We start from the raw sequence: 14,174 nt of genomic DNA, 5'->3' as shown, positions 1-14,174 counted from the left end.
GATGCTTGTCACTCCCACTCATCATTGGCTTTGCTGTCACTGCGAACATTCAATCAGCATCGAGGTAGGTGACTGCCATGCCCAACCTGAAAAGAATTATGTGGGGGGTTGCAAAGCAGAGGATGGACAACTAAGGATGGCCTTGCAGACATGAACGATGACAGATACAGATACATTTAGTAACTTACAGACAAGGACTGTGAGAGGGTGGGCTGCGCCTGCACGCCATGGCATGGCATAAGACTGTCTAATCTAATTAAACTCCAGGCTACCCACCCAATAAATCAAAAGGATGGATGGGATATAGACATAGACAAAGCTGGCCATGCACGGGTGAGGTGATTTGGTGACAGGGTCAGGGAGGGAGGGCAATTGTGCATGGACATTGGTATGTATTGTATGGTCCATGGAGCCATTGCCTGGTAATCATAATTGGAGGATGGTTTATTATAGCAGACGATCGAAATAAAAACCTTTCAAAACTTTACACTTGGTGCCAGTATCATTTGATAAATACATTGCCTACAACGTAAATACATAACTACATCGTTAATACAGCCTCATGGACAAAATTTACTGTTTGAAACCGATAATTTAGCAGAAAATCATGAAATCTGACAGATTCTGTCAATTGTAGATGGCGCTCGTGCATGAGAAATAAATGGAGCGCAAAGCCTGAAATAATCGTAGAAAATTATATATAGGGTACCATATCATCCAAAATTGAGTAACGCCAAACCTGGGGTTTATTAGGCATCCTGACGTGGTCTGTGGTTTTGATACTCTTTCCACTGGGCATTCCACTTTCCACTGGGCATTCACGTCTACCGTGGCCCTCAAGCAAAGTCCCATAAACAATCGCATTACTGTTATTGGAACCTTTATGCTCGCAAATGGTAAAGATAAGAAACGTTTTGAATGAAACACCCTGTAGTTCAAACAGTAAACAAAAAGCACGTGTTTATTTCCCGCGAAATGTTTTAGCCGGAAATAATATGGATTAGAGTACTTTCACCTGTAGGGGTGGTCTTTGAAGTGTGAAATGTACCGATTTTTCAATCTTGGAATTTACCAATTTTTCTCACCCAAAAGTAATATAAAATTATGTGAATCCCAATTATTGACAATAAAAATTCAATTTCTGTGACGATAATTGGAAAAAATGGCCCAAATAAATTCTGTTTTGCTCGAAATCCTTTTAAAACTTTTAAGCTCTACCCTTAAAAATACTAAAATGGAATCGCTCTCATCTTCCGGATGTGACGTTTAAGAAGCGCAAACCACGTGCGCAGTGATTTCAAACAGTAAACAAAAGCACGTGTTTATTTCCCGCGAAATGTTTTAGCCGGAAATAATATGGATTAGGGTACTTTCACCTGTAGGGGTGGTCTTTAAAGTGTGAAATGTACCGATTTTTCAATCTTGGAATTTACCAATTTTTCTCACCCAAAAGTAATATAAAAGTATGTGAATTCCAATTATTTACAATAAAAATTCAATTTCTGTGACGATAATTGGAAAAAATGGCCCAAATAAAATCTGTTTTGCTCGAAATCCTTTCAAAACTTTTAAGCTCTACCCTTAAAAATACTAAAATGGAATCGCTCTATCTTCCGGATGTGACGTTGCGAAGCGCAAACCACGTGCGCAGTGATTTCAACATCAAAAATGTCACAGCAGAAAAGTTTATTCAGCTTTTTTAGCCCTAAATCCAAAACAGAACTTGCTACCAACAATAATAACAATGTAGTTGAAGCTAAAGGGCATACTACGCCCCCTAAACCCAAACAACCAGGTATACGATGGTATTTATGACCTCTGACAGCTGTCAAACTTTGGTCTGTCAAGAGAAAGTTGCCTCGCTCATAGTTAGTTGTGACTTGTGTACAAAAAAATGTACAGACTACAGTAGCCAAGTGTATGAAGTGTACGAGCAAATTTCACAAAAGGCAATTGCATTGCAGCTTATGTGGCTTACCTAATTGAAAGAAACACCCCTTTATATTCATGCTTCGCTGCTTTTTTCTCTACTCCAGAGTGTGGCTTCCAAGTGGGAGACCTTGTGTGGGCCAAGTTGGAGGGGTACCCCTGGTGGGCGTCGATGGTATGTAATCACCCGACCAAGGAGATATTCCACCAGCCCGGAATCCGGCCCGAGATTCACGTCCAGTTCTTTGATGATCCTCCAACCAGAGGTTGGGTCCAATCCAAGTAAGTTAATAATCTATCCACATAAACAAAGGACTTGACCTGTGGAGAGTTTGACTGGCCGAGCTTCGAACTGATCACCTTCCAATCTCTAGTTAGACGCTCTTCCACTGTGACAGAGTTCACCCCATGTATATCTCGTGGAATGTTTCTTACTGTATAGGTATGTGAAGCCATTCGTTGGTTTGGACAACATCGACTGTCGTGCCGGCGGCTTGTTCTTCTGTCGCGACCAACAGCAGCAGACAGGTGCGACCGAATGCAACAACGCCATGGCGATGTCGCGGGAGGATCGCCTGGCGATGGTCTTGGATATACTGTCAGAGGATGAGGAGGAAGAAGAAGACATGGAAGTTGAAAAGATGGAATTTGATAAAGATCTTTTTGATGATGAGGCGGACTCGGATGCTGACAACAGTAAAGAGAACCGAGAAGAATCTCCGAAAAAGGTAAGAAAAGCGATACTAGACTTTCTGATCTTGTAATCTGCCATCAATATTGTCATTATGTAGAACTTGTATTCTTAAAGTAGAATTGTTGTCTCTGGACACGAAAAGATCAATTCAATTAGGAAGTGAATGAAACAGAATGGAACATATCAGTAAATATTTACATCAAAATCACATATTTTATGATTCTGTTTTACTTCTAGACGCCAGGGAAGACGCCTAGAAAGAATGGCCGCCCTACACGACCAAAGGCTAAGAGGAGAAAGATCCTCGTGGAATCTGGTGGAGAAGACGACTCTGGTAAGAGCTACTGTACTTGCACACTAATCCATTAGAGGCCTATCGTTCGAGGCCTAAAATCCGTCATTATCTCATGTTACCCGATTTTCAATATCTTTCAGCTGATGAGTTCAAGGTTGAACCTGGCGAAGAGCAAAGCGAGTCTGATGACTCAAGTAGTGGGGTGGACGAGAATGAGGTCTCAGACATGGAGGGGTCTGATACAGAATCTCCCAGGAAGGTATATCCATTTCTTCTTCAACACTTTGAAAAAGTTTTCCTATGTTTTCAAAATGTAATGAGACCTCTGCTTGTCCTTGCGTACTTAAATGAAATGTTTGCTCCAAATTTCAAAGTCTTCATTTGTTCATTCCAGAAAACTGGCAAGAGAAAGCGCGACGGCAAGGGAAGTGTGTCAACCCCTAACAAACCCACCGAAAGTCTCAAGAAATTCTTCACTCCTGTCTCCAGTGGTAAAAGCTCGGTAGCGACACCAGTGGCGAATAATGAAACTAAACCTCTCACCAATGGAAATAGTTCTGCCGCGTCGACGCCAACAATGAAGAGCACACCGGTGACACCTGTGGTGAACAGTGCAACTAAATCGAAGTTGGCTGCATTCTCGGCACCGAACTCTGTAAGTTTTTCGAATGGATATTTATTTGTAAAATCAAGTCTAAAATGTCAATCAGCCAATTTCATCCTTGGATAACCGCCTTCTTTAACCATTCCAGAGCCCAAATCCAACAGCAGTAGGAGAGGACGACAGTGGAATAGTTTACACACATTACACCTTGGACTTCATCAAGCCTGACAAGCTCAAGTAAGTTGTCCAACAACCTGCATGGCCCTCAGTACTTTGCTATTTCATCATGTTATCTGTCCTCACCAGAACCATTCCACCATAAACTTGCAGGGTTGTCGCTAAGGATTGAATGTAGGACGTCATTGCTGAGTAATACTCTGTTCCAGAATCTCGTAGTTCATCCCTTTGTATCTCCAGGGACGCCAAAGGAAGACCAAAAGGCCACGAAGACTATGATCCGAAGACACTACTTGTTTCCGGTGACTTTCTGAGAGGTTTGACACCTGTAAGTTATTCTGTGACGATTTCCTTGGAAGCCATTTTGGGCTATGTATGACATTAACTTTTGAGGTTCTGAGGTGCTAATCTGACCCAGGGGTGTCCAGAAAACTTTTATCGAAAGAAACATTTATCGAAAGGTTCTAATTGTAAAAGCAGCATCTTGACTGTGGTACCACTGTTTCTCTTGCAGGCGATGCGCCAGTGGTGGGAATTGAAGAGTCAACACTTTGACACGGTCCTCTTCTTCAAAGTTGGCAAGTTCTACGAGCTGTACCATATGGATGCTGTGACGGCCGTCAACGAGCTTGGTCTCATTTATATGAAGGTACGTGAAAGTGCAGAGCTCTGCTGTCTGCTAACAGTGGTTTGACGGCTGTAATACCACCGTTGTCCTAGCGTGCCACCAAGTTTGCTCCTTTAGGCTTGGCTGCCGCTATGCTAAGTAAGTTTGAATGTCTTGACCTTGAACCCTGAGACCCAAATGTTGCTGTATCATTTCATTCTTTGACTTTATTTTCAGGGAAACCACGCTCATTCCGGTTTCCCGGAGATCGCCTACGGTCGCTACGCAGACATCTTGGTGCAAAAAGGTTACAAGGTCGCACGCATTGAGCAGACGGAATCTGTGGACGCCATGCAAGAAAGATGTAAACAAAAGAAAAACTCGACGAAATTTGACAAAGTTGTCCGTAGGGAGATTTGCCGTATCACAACAAAGGGCACAAAAACATACAGCTTTATCGACGGGAATCCTTCAGACAATCAGAACGCGTATTTGTTATCTGTCGTCGAGAAGTCACATGACGATACGTCTGGTGGTGGATGTATGTACGGTGTCTGTTTCATTGACACTTCCATTGGAAAATTCCACATCGGCCAGTTTGAGGACGATCGCCATTGCTCGAGATTCCGTACTTTAGTCGCGCATTTCACACCAGTGCAAGTGATTTATGAAAAAGGGAAACTCTCACAGAAGACATGGACATTTATCAATTCAAATTTGATTTCCGTTATAAAGGAGCAGCTCACTCCGAAGGAGTTTTGGGACGGATCGAAAACGTTGAAATGTTTGTCGGAGGAGAAGTATTTCCAGGATGAGGAGAAAGCTGGAGAGTTTGAATGGCCGTCTGCTCTCAAGAAGATGATCTCGGACAGTAAGTGGAGGGATTGAATAACCTTTACACCCCTGCCTTCCAAGTGGACTCGTCTATTGCATCATTCTCATAATATCTTTCTTTATCCATAGGTGACACCCTTGGTCACACCCCTGGGGATAACTACCAATTAGCCATGAATGCCTTGGGAGGGATCGTTAGCTACCTGAGGATGAGTTACCTTGACATTGAGCTTCTCTCAATGAAGAACTTTGAGGAGTATGTCCCAATTGATCGAGCGTCTGCTTCAAAGGTCAAGTCGAGTGTCTTTAGAAGCGGACAACATATGGTAAGTCAGAGCAAAGGGGATTATGTAAAGCTTCAATGAAGAAGTTACGAAGAAGACATCTCATATCCAGTGTGTGTTTACCTAAGATGCTTCTACTTCTAGCAGCAAACATTCATAATCTATAATGTTCCTTTCCAGGTGCTAGATGGCGTCACCTTGGCGAATCTCGAGGTCGTGGCGAACTCAACAACAGGAACGCGTGAAGGGACATTGATTGATCGACTCGACCAGTGCTCAACTCCATTTGGTAAGGTCATGACATCACAGTTGGATCGTCTTGTCATACGGTGTCACCATCGTCAACGTGGCAACATAATGGAGGAAACGCCAGCCACCTATCGTCTGCTCCTTGCTTTTAAATGGATCATCGTTCATTTTGTTGTCATTGACTTGTGTCTTTTGATTTTCATGAAAAGTCGTTTGGGGCTTTGAAAGTTTTCTGTCTCCTGATCAAATTTTTGTCTTTGCAGGAAGAAGGCTCTTCAAACAATGGCTGTGCACCCCTCTTTGTAATCCGTACGCCATCAACGAACGTCTTGATGCTGTCGAGGACCTGATGAATAATCAGGATGTCGTGTCGGAGGTCACAGATATCCTGAAGAAGCTACCGGACTTGGAGAGGTTGCTAAGCAAGTAAGAAACTTATTAAAACACATTCATGGCTCAGCACGTGTATCACACATTGGAAATTTGTGTTCTTTGTAATCAATGTCGACTGCCAAATGTCTTTATTCTCTTTTAAAGGATCCACACACTCGGCTCTGCAACGAGAAGCAAAGAACATCCCGATGGTCGGGCTGTCTTCTTCGAGGATCTCAAATACAGCAAACGAAAGATCGAGGATTTCCTCGACACGTTGAATGGCTTCAAGCTGTCTCTCCAAGCCATGAAACTGTTCAAGAAGTGTGTCACATCTTTCAAGTAAGTTTGGAACAAAAACCCAGTTGATTTTTCCAAATCATTTTACCTGTACCCTGCCTTTCGTATTGGCGGATACATCTATGTTAATCACGGAAGTTAGGGTTTTGTGCCACTACAGTTATGCGCCAATTGGGTTTCTCGGCTTCGTGTTTTGCTTGTGATGCAAAGGCGTTGTGTTTCCCATTTCAGGTCAAAGCTCTTGAAGCAGACTGTTGGCATCAAGACCAGTTCAAACTCGGAGGGACGTTTCCCTGATATATCAGGAGATCTGCAGTTCTTTGATGTAAGTTGCTTCACTGAGTCTTTCCAGGGGGTCATATTAATATAGCGTACAAACTGCCTTCTTGCCAGGTGCCAGGTATTGGAGATAATAGTTCTGAAGTTAAGAGTCCCTGTAAGCAAAATTTTGCTGACCTTTACATTATGGGTGACCTTATTAATAAACAAACTTGACTTTTTCCCTCTAGGATTCCTTTGATCATAATAAAGCCAGGCAAGATGGAAAGATTCTGCCAAATCACGGGGTCGACCCGGAATACGACGGAGCACTGGTGGAAATCAGCACAGCGAAGGTAGAATTGGATGATTACTTGAAGAAACAGAAGCAGAGACTAGGATGCAAGGTAGGATGAAAGAAGATTGTGACCTTGGACAAGCACTTCACTTTATCCTATCCAAAGATCATTCCCCTTGAATACGAGCTAATGTGTCTACATGAAGACAAAGCATTATTCGACTTTCCGAATTTCAGACTCTGACCTACTGGGGTTCAGGGAAAAACCGTTTCCAAATTGAGGTGCCAGACTCTGTGTCGAAGAACGTTCCCCACCAATACGAGCTGAAGTCACAAAAGAAGGGCTACAAACGATATTGGACGGATGATATCGAGGATCTGTTCAGCGTGATGACGACAGCAGAGGACCGGCGTGATGTGGCCCTGCGAGATGTGATGAGGAGGATTTTCTATGCTTTTGATAAGAAGTAAGTTGAGAGCCAGGACAAGTACACCACTCTGAAATGATCATCAATGCCTGTTACATTGTTTGATGAATGTTGTGGTTAGTGTCACTCCAAGCAGACCCATGACCCATGTGGAATGATCTGAGGATACCCAGCCACAGCATCCTTGCCTTTCAGAATCCAGAAACCTGCCCCACCCTCCTCCACTGCTCTGGCTGTAATCTGCCAATCAACTGCATAATAGGCCTGTTACAGATAAATCTTTTGACTTCTTCTGCAAGGTACAAGATGTGGGAGACAGTCATCCAGTGCCTGTCTGTCCTGGATGTCCTCATCAACCTGTCTGCGTACAGCCGTTGTGGTGATGGTATGATGTGTAGACCTGATGTTATCAGTCCTGATGAGGACACAAGGGTAAGTTAAGGCCTCAGGGTCGGGTTGCATGGTGGCACCTTTGCGTGGAGGATGGTGTAAACCACACATTGTCAGTCCTGATGACAAAACAAGTGTAGGCATAATCATGTCAGACTGCTGAGAGAGCATCGAATCATCTAATCCTTAAAGAATCTCAATTGTCATACTGTCAGTGGCTATTTGTCTTTAAAACATCTCTCCTTGCAGCCATTTATCGAGATCAGGGAAGGGCGTCACCCCTGCATTTCGAGGACCTTCTCTGGCGGAGATTTCATCCCCAATGACACAGTTGTTGGGACCAAGGATGTAAGTATACATGTATACATGTAGTTCTTGAGTAAGTGCTTCTGCCCTAACATGTTCAAAGGTCATCCTAGGCCACTTTATCAAGCCCTCAAGGAATAAGCATGTTGTTTTCCTAATGTTGGGTATTGTTTTGAGGAAGTTTTCAGAAACTTCGATTTAATTTTGCAGGAAAATGATGAGGATACCAAAGGGAACACGGACAGCAGCGTTGTCTTGGTTACGGGACCAAACATGGGTGGCAAGTCGACTTTGATGAGACAAGTCGGTCTGATTGTTATCACGGCTCAGTTGGTAAGTTTATCAGTTGATGCAACAACCCATTATGACCCATTCATACCCATTACTGTGAAGTAATGAGACTTTGCTGAAAAAACCACTACCTCTTTAGAATGTGCTGCCTTTGTTTGTAGCCTAGCTCAAGATTTGATGTAGTCATGGTAACTGTGATCTTAACTCATTTCAGGGTTGCTATGTACCGGCTGAGAAGTGTTGCCTGACACCTGTTGATAGAGTATTCACACGTTTGGGAGCATCGGACAGAATTATGGCAGGTGAGTTGATCACTGTTTCAGTTTAATGGAATATCACTGCAAAAACAGATTATGTTATTTACCAAAAAGGCTGCATTCAACCAAGAGAGAGATTGCACTTTGATGTGAAATACTATCATATCTTCTTTCAGGTGAGAGTACGTTTTTTGTTGAATTGAGTGAGACGTCTGCCATCCTCCAACACGCCACGCAGCATTCCTTGGTCCTCATGGATGAGCTGGGACGAGGTACGGCCACCTATGATGGCACCGCAATAGCATGTGCAGTCGTCAACGAACTCTCGCAGAACATTCGATGCAGGACGTTATTCTCGACGCACTATCATTCGTTGGTTGAGGAATTCTCGCACGATCCGAATATAAGATGTGGTCATATGGTAAGTTGGCCTCCTGTGCCCTATTTTTTGATCGGAATGGGAAATTTTCTGCCGGTAACGAAGCAGATAGAAAAGCACTGGTTCTTTATGTTTTTGAGTAGTTACAGTTGTTATCTCTGTGTTTCAGTCGAAGACATTTGAAATTTTTCGAGCTCACATGTAGTCAGTGCTCAGTTTGTGATTCTTGTCATGCTCATCCACTTTCAAGTTGTCAGTTTGTTGATAAGTTCTGAATGTTTCCAGGCATGCATGGTTGAGAATGAAAATGAGGAAGACCCGAGTCAGGAGACCATCACATTCTTGTACAAGTTCATCAAGGGCGAGTGTCCAAAGAGTTACGGCTTCAACGCGGCGAGGTTAGCCGACCTGCCTGAAGAGGTCATCGCTGTAGCGAGGAGGAAGGCTAAGGAGTTTGAGGAAGCACAGAATAGGATGAAAGTGTTCAGGTATATAATGCTTGTTTTCAGTCCTCTAACAATCGAGGGGCCTTAGGTTCCTGTCTTGGTATGGTCACATCAAGGTGGTTAGCCTTCATCAGGCGTTGGTGAACAGTCTCTTGACGACAAAGTCACAGCCAGATGACTTGGTGGATATCACTTCTATTTCATTGTCAACCTCAATTTGGCATCTTTTCTGTTCCAGGATGCTGCGAAAGCTTAAAGAATTCTCAGCAGACAACATCAAGAATCTCCAAAACCAGATCTGTGTCGCATGAGTTAGCAACAACCATGATGATCTTTACTGCTAAAACCACATATTGCTAATGTAGCAGACTTATCTGTCCTATTTGCAAACGTATTAACCCTTTTGTGTTCATGACTGTTCCATTTGCCATAAAGACTCTGTGTCGCTTGCTATAGTAGCTTGCTTGACGATGTTGAATCTTAAACTACTGTATTGCTAGAAAACTGAGAATTTCATTTGAGAATTGAAAATTGTCATTTGTTTGTTACCTATACAGTTTTGAATGCAAATGTTGTAATCATGATGAGACTTGTGTATGTAGTCTTTTTCCTGTTAAACAGGCGACATTTCTGCTAAGAATGCATCTATGTTGATTTCATTCATGTGCAAAAGTCATTAAGCGATTCTCACTTATTCGAAATGTTTGCAAGTCTCTAGGCCTACTAGAGATCAAATTGTGTGCTTGATTTTCTGTACTCGTGCATTTATCATTTTGCAACAAATATCACGTGTAGATGAAATTCTGGTATTGCATTATTCTTTTACTTTAGTTTGACGTAGTCTAATCAGAAAATGAACTGGTCAGTTCTTTCAGGCTTTTTGATGGTAGTTGATAAAGCTTGGAATCAGTGAAACCATGTAACCAGTGATAAACCTTGGAATAGTCGGTACTAAACCGTGGGATCACTGTTCCTTCCACGATTTATACCCTCCCAACTCTGAGGACCAGACTCATGTGCAGTCCATTCGTCATCCCGATTGTCCTTCCTTGATGTATCAGGTACCAAGGCCAAGCCAGTTCATTGCATCCAGTCTACTTGGAGCTGGTTCCTCAAAAGATTTTTATCAACAGGCGCTGGATTTGGGTTGGTGGACATACAATGCACAGCTAGTAAGTTGTCCCCATTCCCCGAAATCTAGACTGGGCAGATCTGGGACAATTTGAGCCGTCTCAGTTTGTTGTGTTCCACGACAAATGGAACAATTTTTTTTCATGGTATCCCACCACCACCACCACTACCCCTATGTCGTTGGTTGGAAACAACCAAATATGGTCCTCAAATTTGGCGGGGTATTGGGTCCACAAACCAACCCTCAAAATGGCGTTTTTTGGCTTTAGAAACCACGTATGGGTCCTGAAACTGACTATGAATTTAAGATGATAATATCTCTGGCAAAGAACGCTGCAATGACCCTGTTTTTTGTTTTGTTTTGTGAGAGTTCATTCACCCCTACCCCCCTCCCCCCAAACCTCATTGGGCGGGTCCATTTTCCCTTTCCGTTGCAGATGCGAAAGCTATAAAATGGGATAGGAGCCGTATCGGCTTTCCTTCGGCAGCAGATGGAAAAGCCATAAAATGGGATAGGAGCCGTCACGGCGCCATTGTTTATAGCACATCCAGAAAGAACATCTGCATCTAGGGGTTGTCAAGCGGGGTCGGGGTAGTTCGGTGCATAGGCCTACTCATCTTACTCGGCCACAATTGTTCGGTACTGTCGCAACCTTACTGTCTCAGAAAAGAAGGAGTATTGCCTCAAATGACTGACATGGAGACATTTTCACAACCTACCTCTTTCAGAATTGTAAGACATGCGATTGAAATCTGCGCCTTCGCCTTGCAATAACAGAATAAGGTTTGTATAGACTACAAAGGATCATGGCCAGAAACAAAAACACAATCGAGCTTTCCAGTGTATACTGTTGCCTTCCTATACAGAATGTCTCTGAAAAGGATCTGCTGGTTGGCATACCGTTGCAATCGTTTGATGTTTCTCTCTACTTATTCTTGCAGTCTTAGACTGTCTCGTCCCGAATAAGCCCCATCTCCTCAGGCTCATGAGCTGCCATCATCTTTTGCCGTATGGTCCAGAAAATATATCCATAGTGCCTTGTTCAACAAGGGCTCAACATGTGGACATCCTCACAATCGATGCCTCTCGCACCATTGAGACATGCTGTCCGCTTTGCTATGTACAGGACATCTCAGAAAGGATCGACAAGGCTTTCAAAACCAAGGACCTGACATGGAGAAATCATCACAACCTAGCTCTCTCGCACCAGTTGTAGACGTTTTAATATTCCTTGCTAGGACTGATTCCAAGGTTTATCACTGGTTTCAAGGTTTCACTGGTTCCAAGCTTTATCGCCTACCCTTTTTGATACACATAGAGATGTCTTCCTTGTCCAAGTTTTGCAGAACTCTTAACAGGTTTTCTGAAGCTTTTCCAGCTGGTTCTCAATCCCAACCCCTTTTTGAACTCTTTCAACTGGGCATCCAGAAGTATTAAGGTAGCAGGAACTTGGAGGAAGGGGTGGGCGTTTGTGGTTTCTACTGTGTGAGAGGGTATAGTGGTGTCTGTTGACTGTGCTTAGTTAAGAGAGACTAGGCATGATGCCAGTACGTGGGGCCTAATGCTAGTAATGGTAATAGGCTAAGTAGCTTCGCGCGATATGCATAAGTCCATAATGAGATCACAGTGACCCGTTAGTAATATAAGCCCCACAGCAGGTATATGGTAAACTCTGGCCCTGTCGGGTCTGTGGTAAACATAACATAACATAACATAACATAATTTATTTCTCTCCAAAAAACCCTTTCGGGTATAAGAGGTTACATGATTTAACATTTACATATGGTGGACCAAGCTGATGAATTCTTTACAAAAACTATGAATATTGTCTAAGTTTACCCGGGAACATTTAGTCATAATGCGATGGAAAAATTCATGATAAAAAACCTGAGGTAATTCTTTTAAGTTTGGAAACAACCTTACTCGCATGTGACGGAAATACGGACACGTAATAAAATAATGAAGTTCGTCTCTTACACAAACCTGGTCACAAAGACCACAAATATTTTCTGCAGTTTCATTTCTATACATTCTGGTTACTGTTTCTGGGAATTTTATAGATCCAGTACGAAATTTACAAATACTGACCGTTTGATATAATGGTAATTTTTTAACATAGGGCTCCATATTCAGGTTTTGTTTAAACATTCTATAAATTATACATCTGAAATCGTTATTTACCTCGTTTCTCCATAGTTGTTCACACTGGTCTCTCATTATCTGTTCAACTACAATTTTCAGTTCTCGTAGGGACAAAACCTCGGGAGTATACCAAATTTGAGTGAGGCCACAGCCGTCTAGAACAGTTTTCACACTTTTACACCAGCCTTGGTTTAAATAACCCTTGTCTAAATGCTCCCTAGTTATGTTATAAAAGATATAAGCCCATTTATCTGTTTTTCCAATTCTGAGTCTGTTCCAAAAAGATAACATTCGCACGGCTATGTGAATCTTCAAAGAGTGTCGCCCAAGTTCTCCCATTACCATTACTGTAGGAGTTCTTAACGGTAATCGTAGCAAATATTTGCAAAATTTAACTTGTACACGGTCCAGCAACTCGGTGTTTTGGTTACCCCACACCTCACTACCGTATAGCAAAACTGGTGTGACTACTTTGTCAAATATGTCTAGACTCAATTCGACCGTAAGAGAAAGTCTTCTACACGCTCTCAGTACACCAAACATGGCTTTCATACCTTTATTATATCTATCTTTTATTGCCCTCGCAAAATTTCCATTATATGAGAATGTTACGCCTAAGTATGTGAAATGGTCTACCAACTCGACCCTACCCCCATTATATCTAAATTCCGGTATATTTACTCTAAGCTTTCCCCGAGAAAAAATCATTGCCTTGGTTTTCTTAATATTTACGATCAGATGCCACTCCTCACAGTAATCGTGCAATAAGTTCAGGGCGTTTTGTAACTCGTTAGGATCATCTGCCATAAGAATCATATCGTCCGCATACAATAATATTGCCAGCTTCAAAAAAATCTCCAAGTTGTCTAAAAACTCACATCGGCTATTGATATGTAAATCAGAAGGACCATTAAAACCATGGTCGTTCAAAAAAATTTCAAAATCGTTTAGATATAACGCAAATAAGAGTGGCGACATATTTTCGCCCTGCCTAACCCCTATGGAACACGGAAAATAATCTGATCTATTATTGTTAATCTGAACACACGATTTCGCTTTATCATACATATTTACCATGACATTCAATATTTTACCGTTTATACCATTTCCAATAAGTTTACGCCAAAGTCCTAACCTCCATATTTTATCGAAAGCTTGTTTGAAATCAATAAATACCACATATAAGCGTTTGCCCTTACTCAAATACAAATCAATCAAACACTTCAGAACAAAAACATTGTCCATGGTAGAGTAACCTGATCTGAAACCTGTTTGTTCTTCACCTAATACCTCGTGTAAATTCACATACTCGTCTAACCTGCTATTTAAAATAGCTGTGAACAATTTACCTAAACAGCTTAATAAAGTAATACCTCTGTAATTCTCACCCTTTGTTCTATCACCCTTTTTCTTATAGATTGGTTTTATAATGCCATTAATCCAATTTGTCGGTATGCATCCACTGTCCAAAATTCTGTTAAACAAATTATAATAAAAATCTA

General features: G+C 42.1%; 1 protein-coding gene across 1 annotated transcript; it reads left to right on the top strand.

The window, feature by feature from the left end:
• Nucleotides 1-1,649: 1,649 nt before the first annotated feature.
• On the top strand, nucleotides 1,650-10,199 carry LOC135503009 (DNA mismatch repair protein Msh6-like). Its single transcript, XM_064796261.1, has 24 exons — nucleotides 1,650-1,795; nucleotides 2,037-2,211; nucleotides 2,372-2,657; nucleotides 2,861-2,957; nucleotides 3,059-3,177; nucleotides 3,313-3,573; nucleotides 3,671-3,759; nucleotides 3,940-4,027; nucleotides 4,214-4,348; nucleotides 4,544-5,177; nucleotides 5,270-5,466; nucleotides 5,605-5,713; nucleotides 5,937-6,099; nucleotides 6,211-6,387; nucleotides 6,577-6,670; nucleotides 6,855-7,010; nucleotides 7,139-7,368; nucleotides 7,629-7,761; nucleotides 7,969-8,067; nucleotides 8,236-8,358; nucleotides 8,531-8,618; nucleotides 8,750-8,994; nucleotides 9,238-9,440; nucleotides 9,637-10,199. Exons 1-24 carry the CDS (start codon nucleotides 1,669-1,671, stop codon nucleotides 9,707-9,709), a joined length of 4,101 nt encoding a protein of 1,366 aa, XP_064652331.1. The 5' UTR covers nucleotides 1,650-1,668; the 3' UTR covers nucleotides 9,710-10,199.
• Nucleotides 10,200-14,174: the final 3,975 nt, after the last annotated feature.

This window comes from Lineus longissimus, chromosome 19 (genome assembly GCF_910592395.1).
Source record: "Lineus longissimus chromosome 19, tnLinLong1.2, whole genome shotgun sequence".
NCBI lineage: Eukaryota > Metazoa > Nemertea > Pilidiophora > Heteronemertea > Lineidae > Lineus > Lineus longissimus.
This window is presented reverse-complemented; position numbering and strand designations above follow the sequence as displayed.

Bases quoted from the DNA above. Each gene is read 5' to 3' on its own strand.
- LOC135503009 (XM_064796261.1), top strand. From the start codon at position 1,669: ATGTCACAGCAGAAAAGTTTATTCAGCTTTTTTAGCCCTAAATCCAAA. The intron at 2,212-2,371 runs GTAAGTTAATAA...CTTACTGTATAG, and splicing joins AGAGGTTGGGTCCAATCCAA to GTATGTGAAGCCATTCGTTG. The intron at 8,995-9,237 runs GTAAGTTGGCCT...GAATGTTTCCAG, and splicing joins ATATAAGATGTGGTCATATG to GCATGCATGGTTGAGAATGA.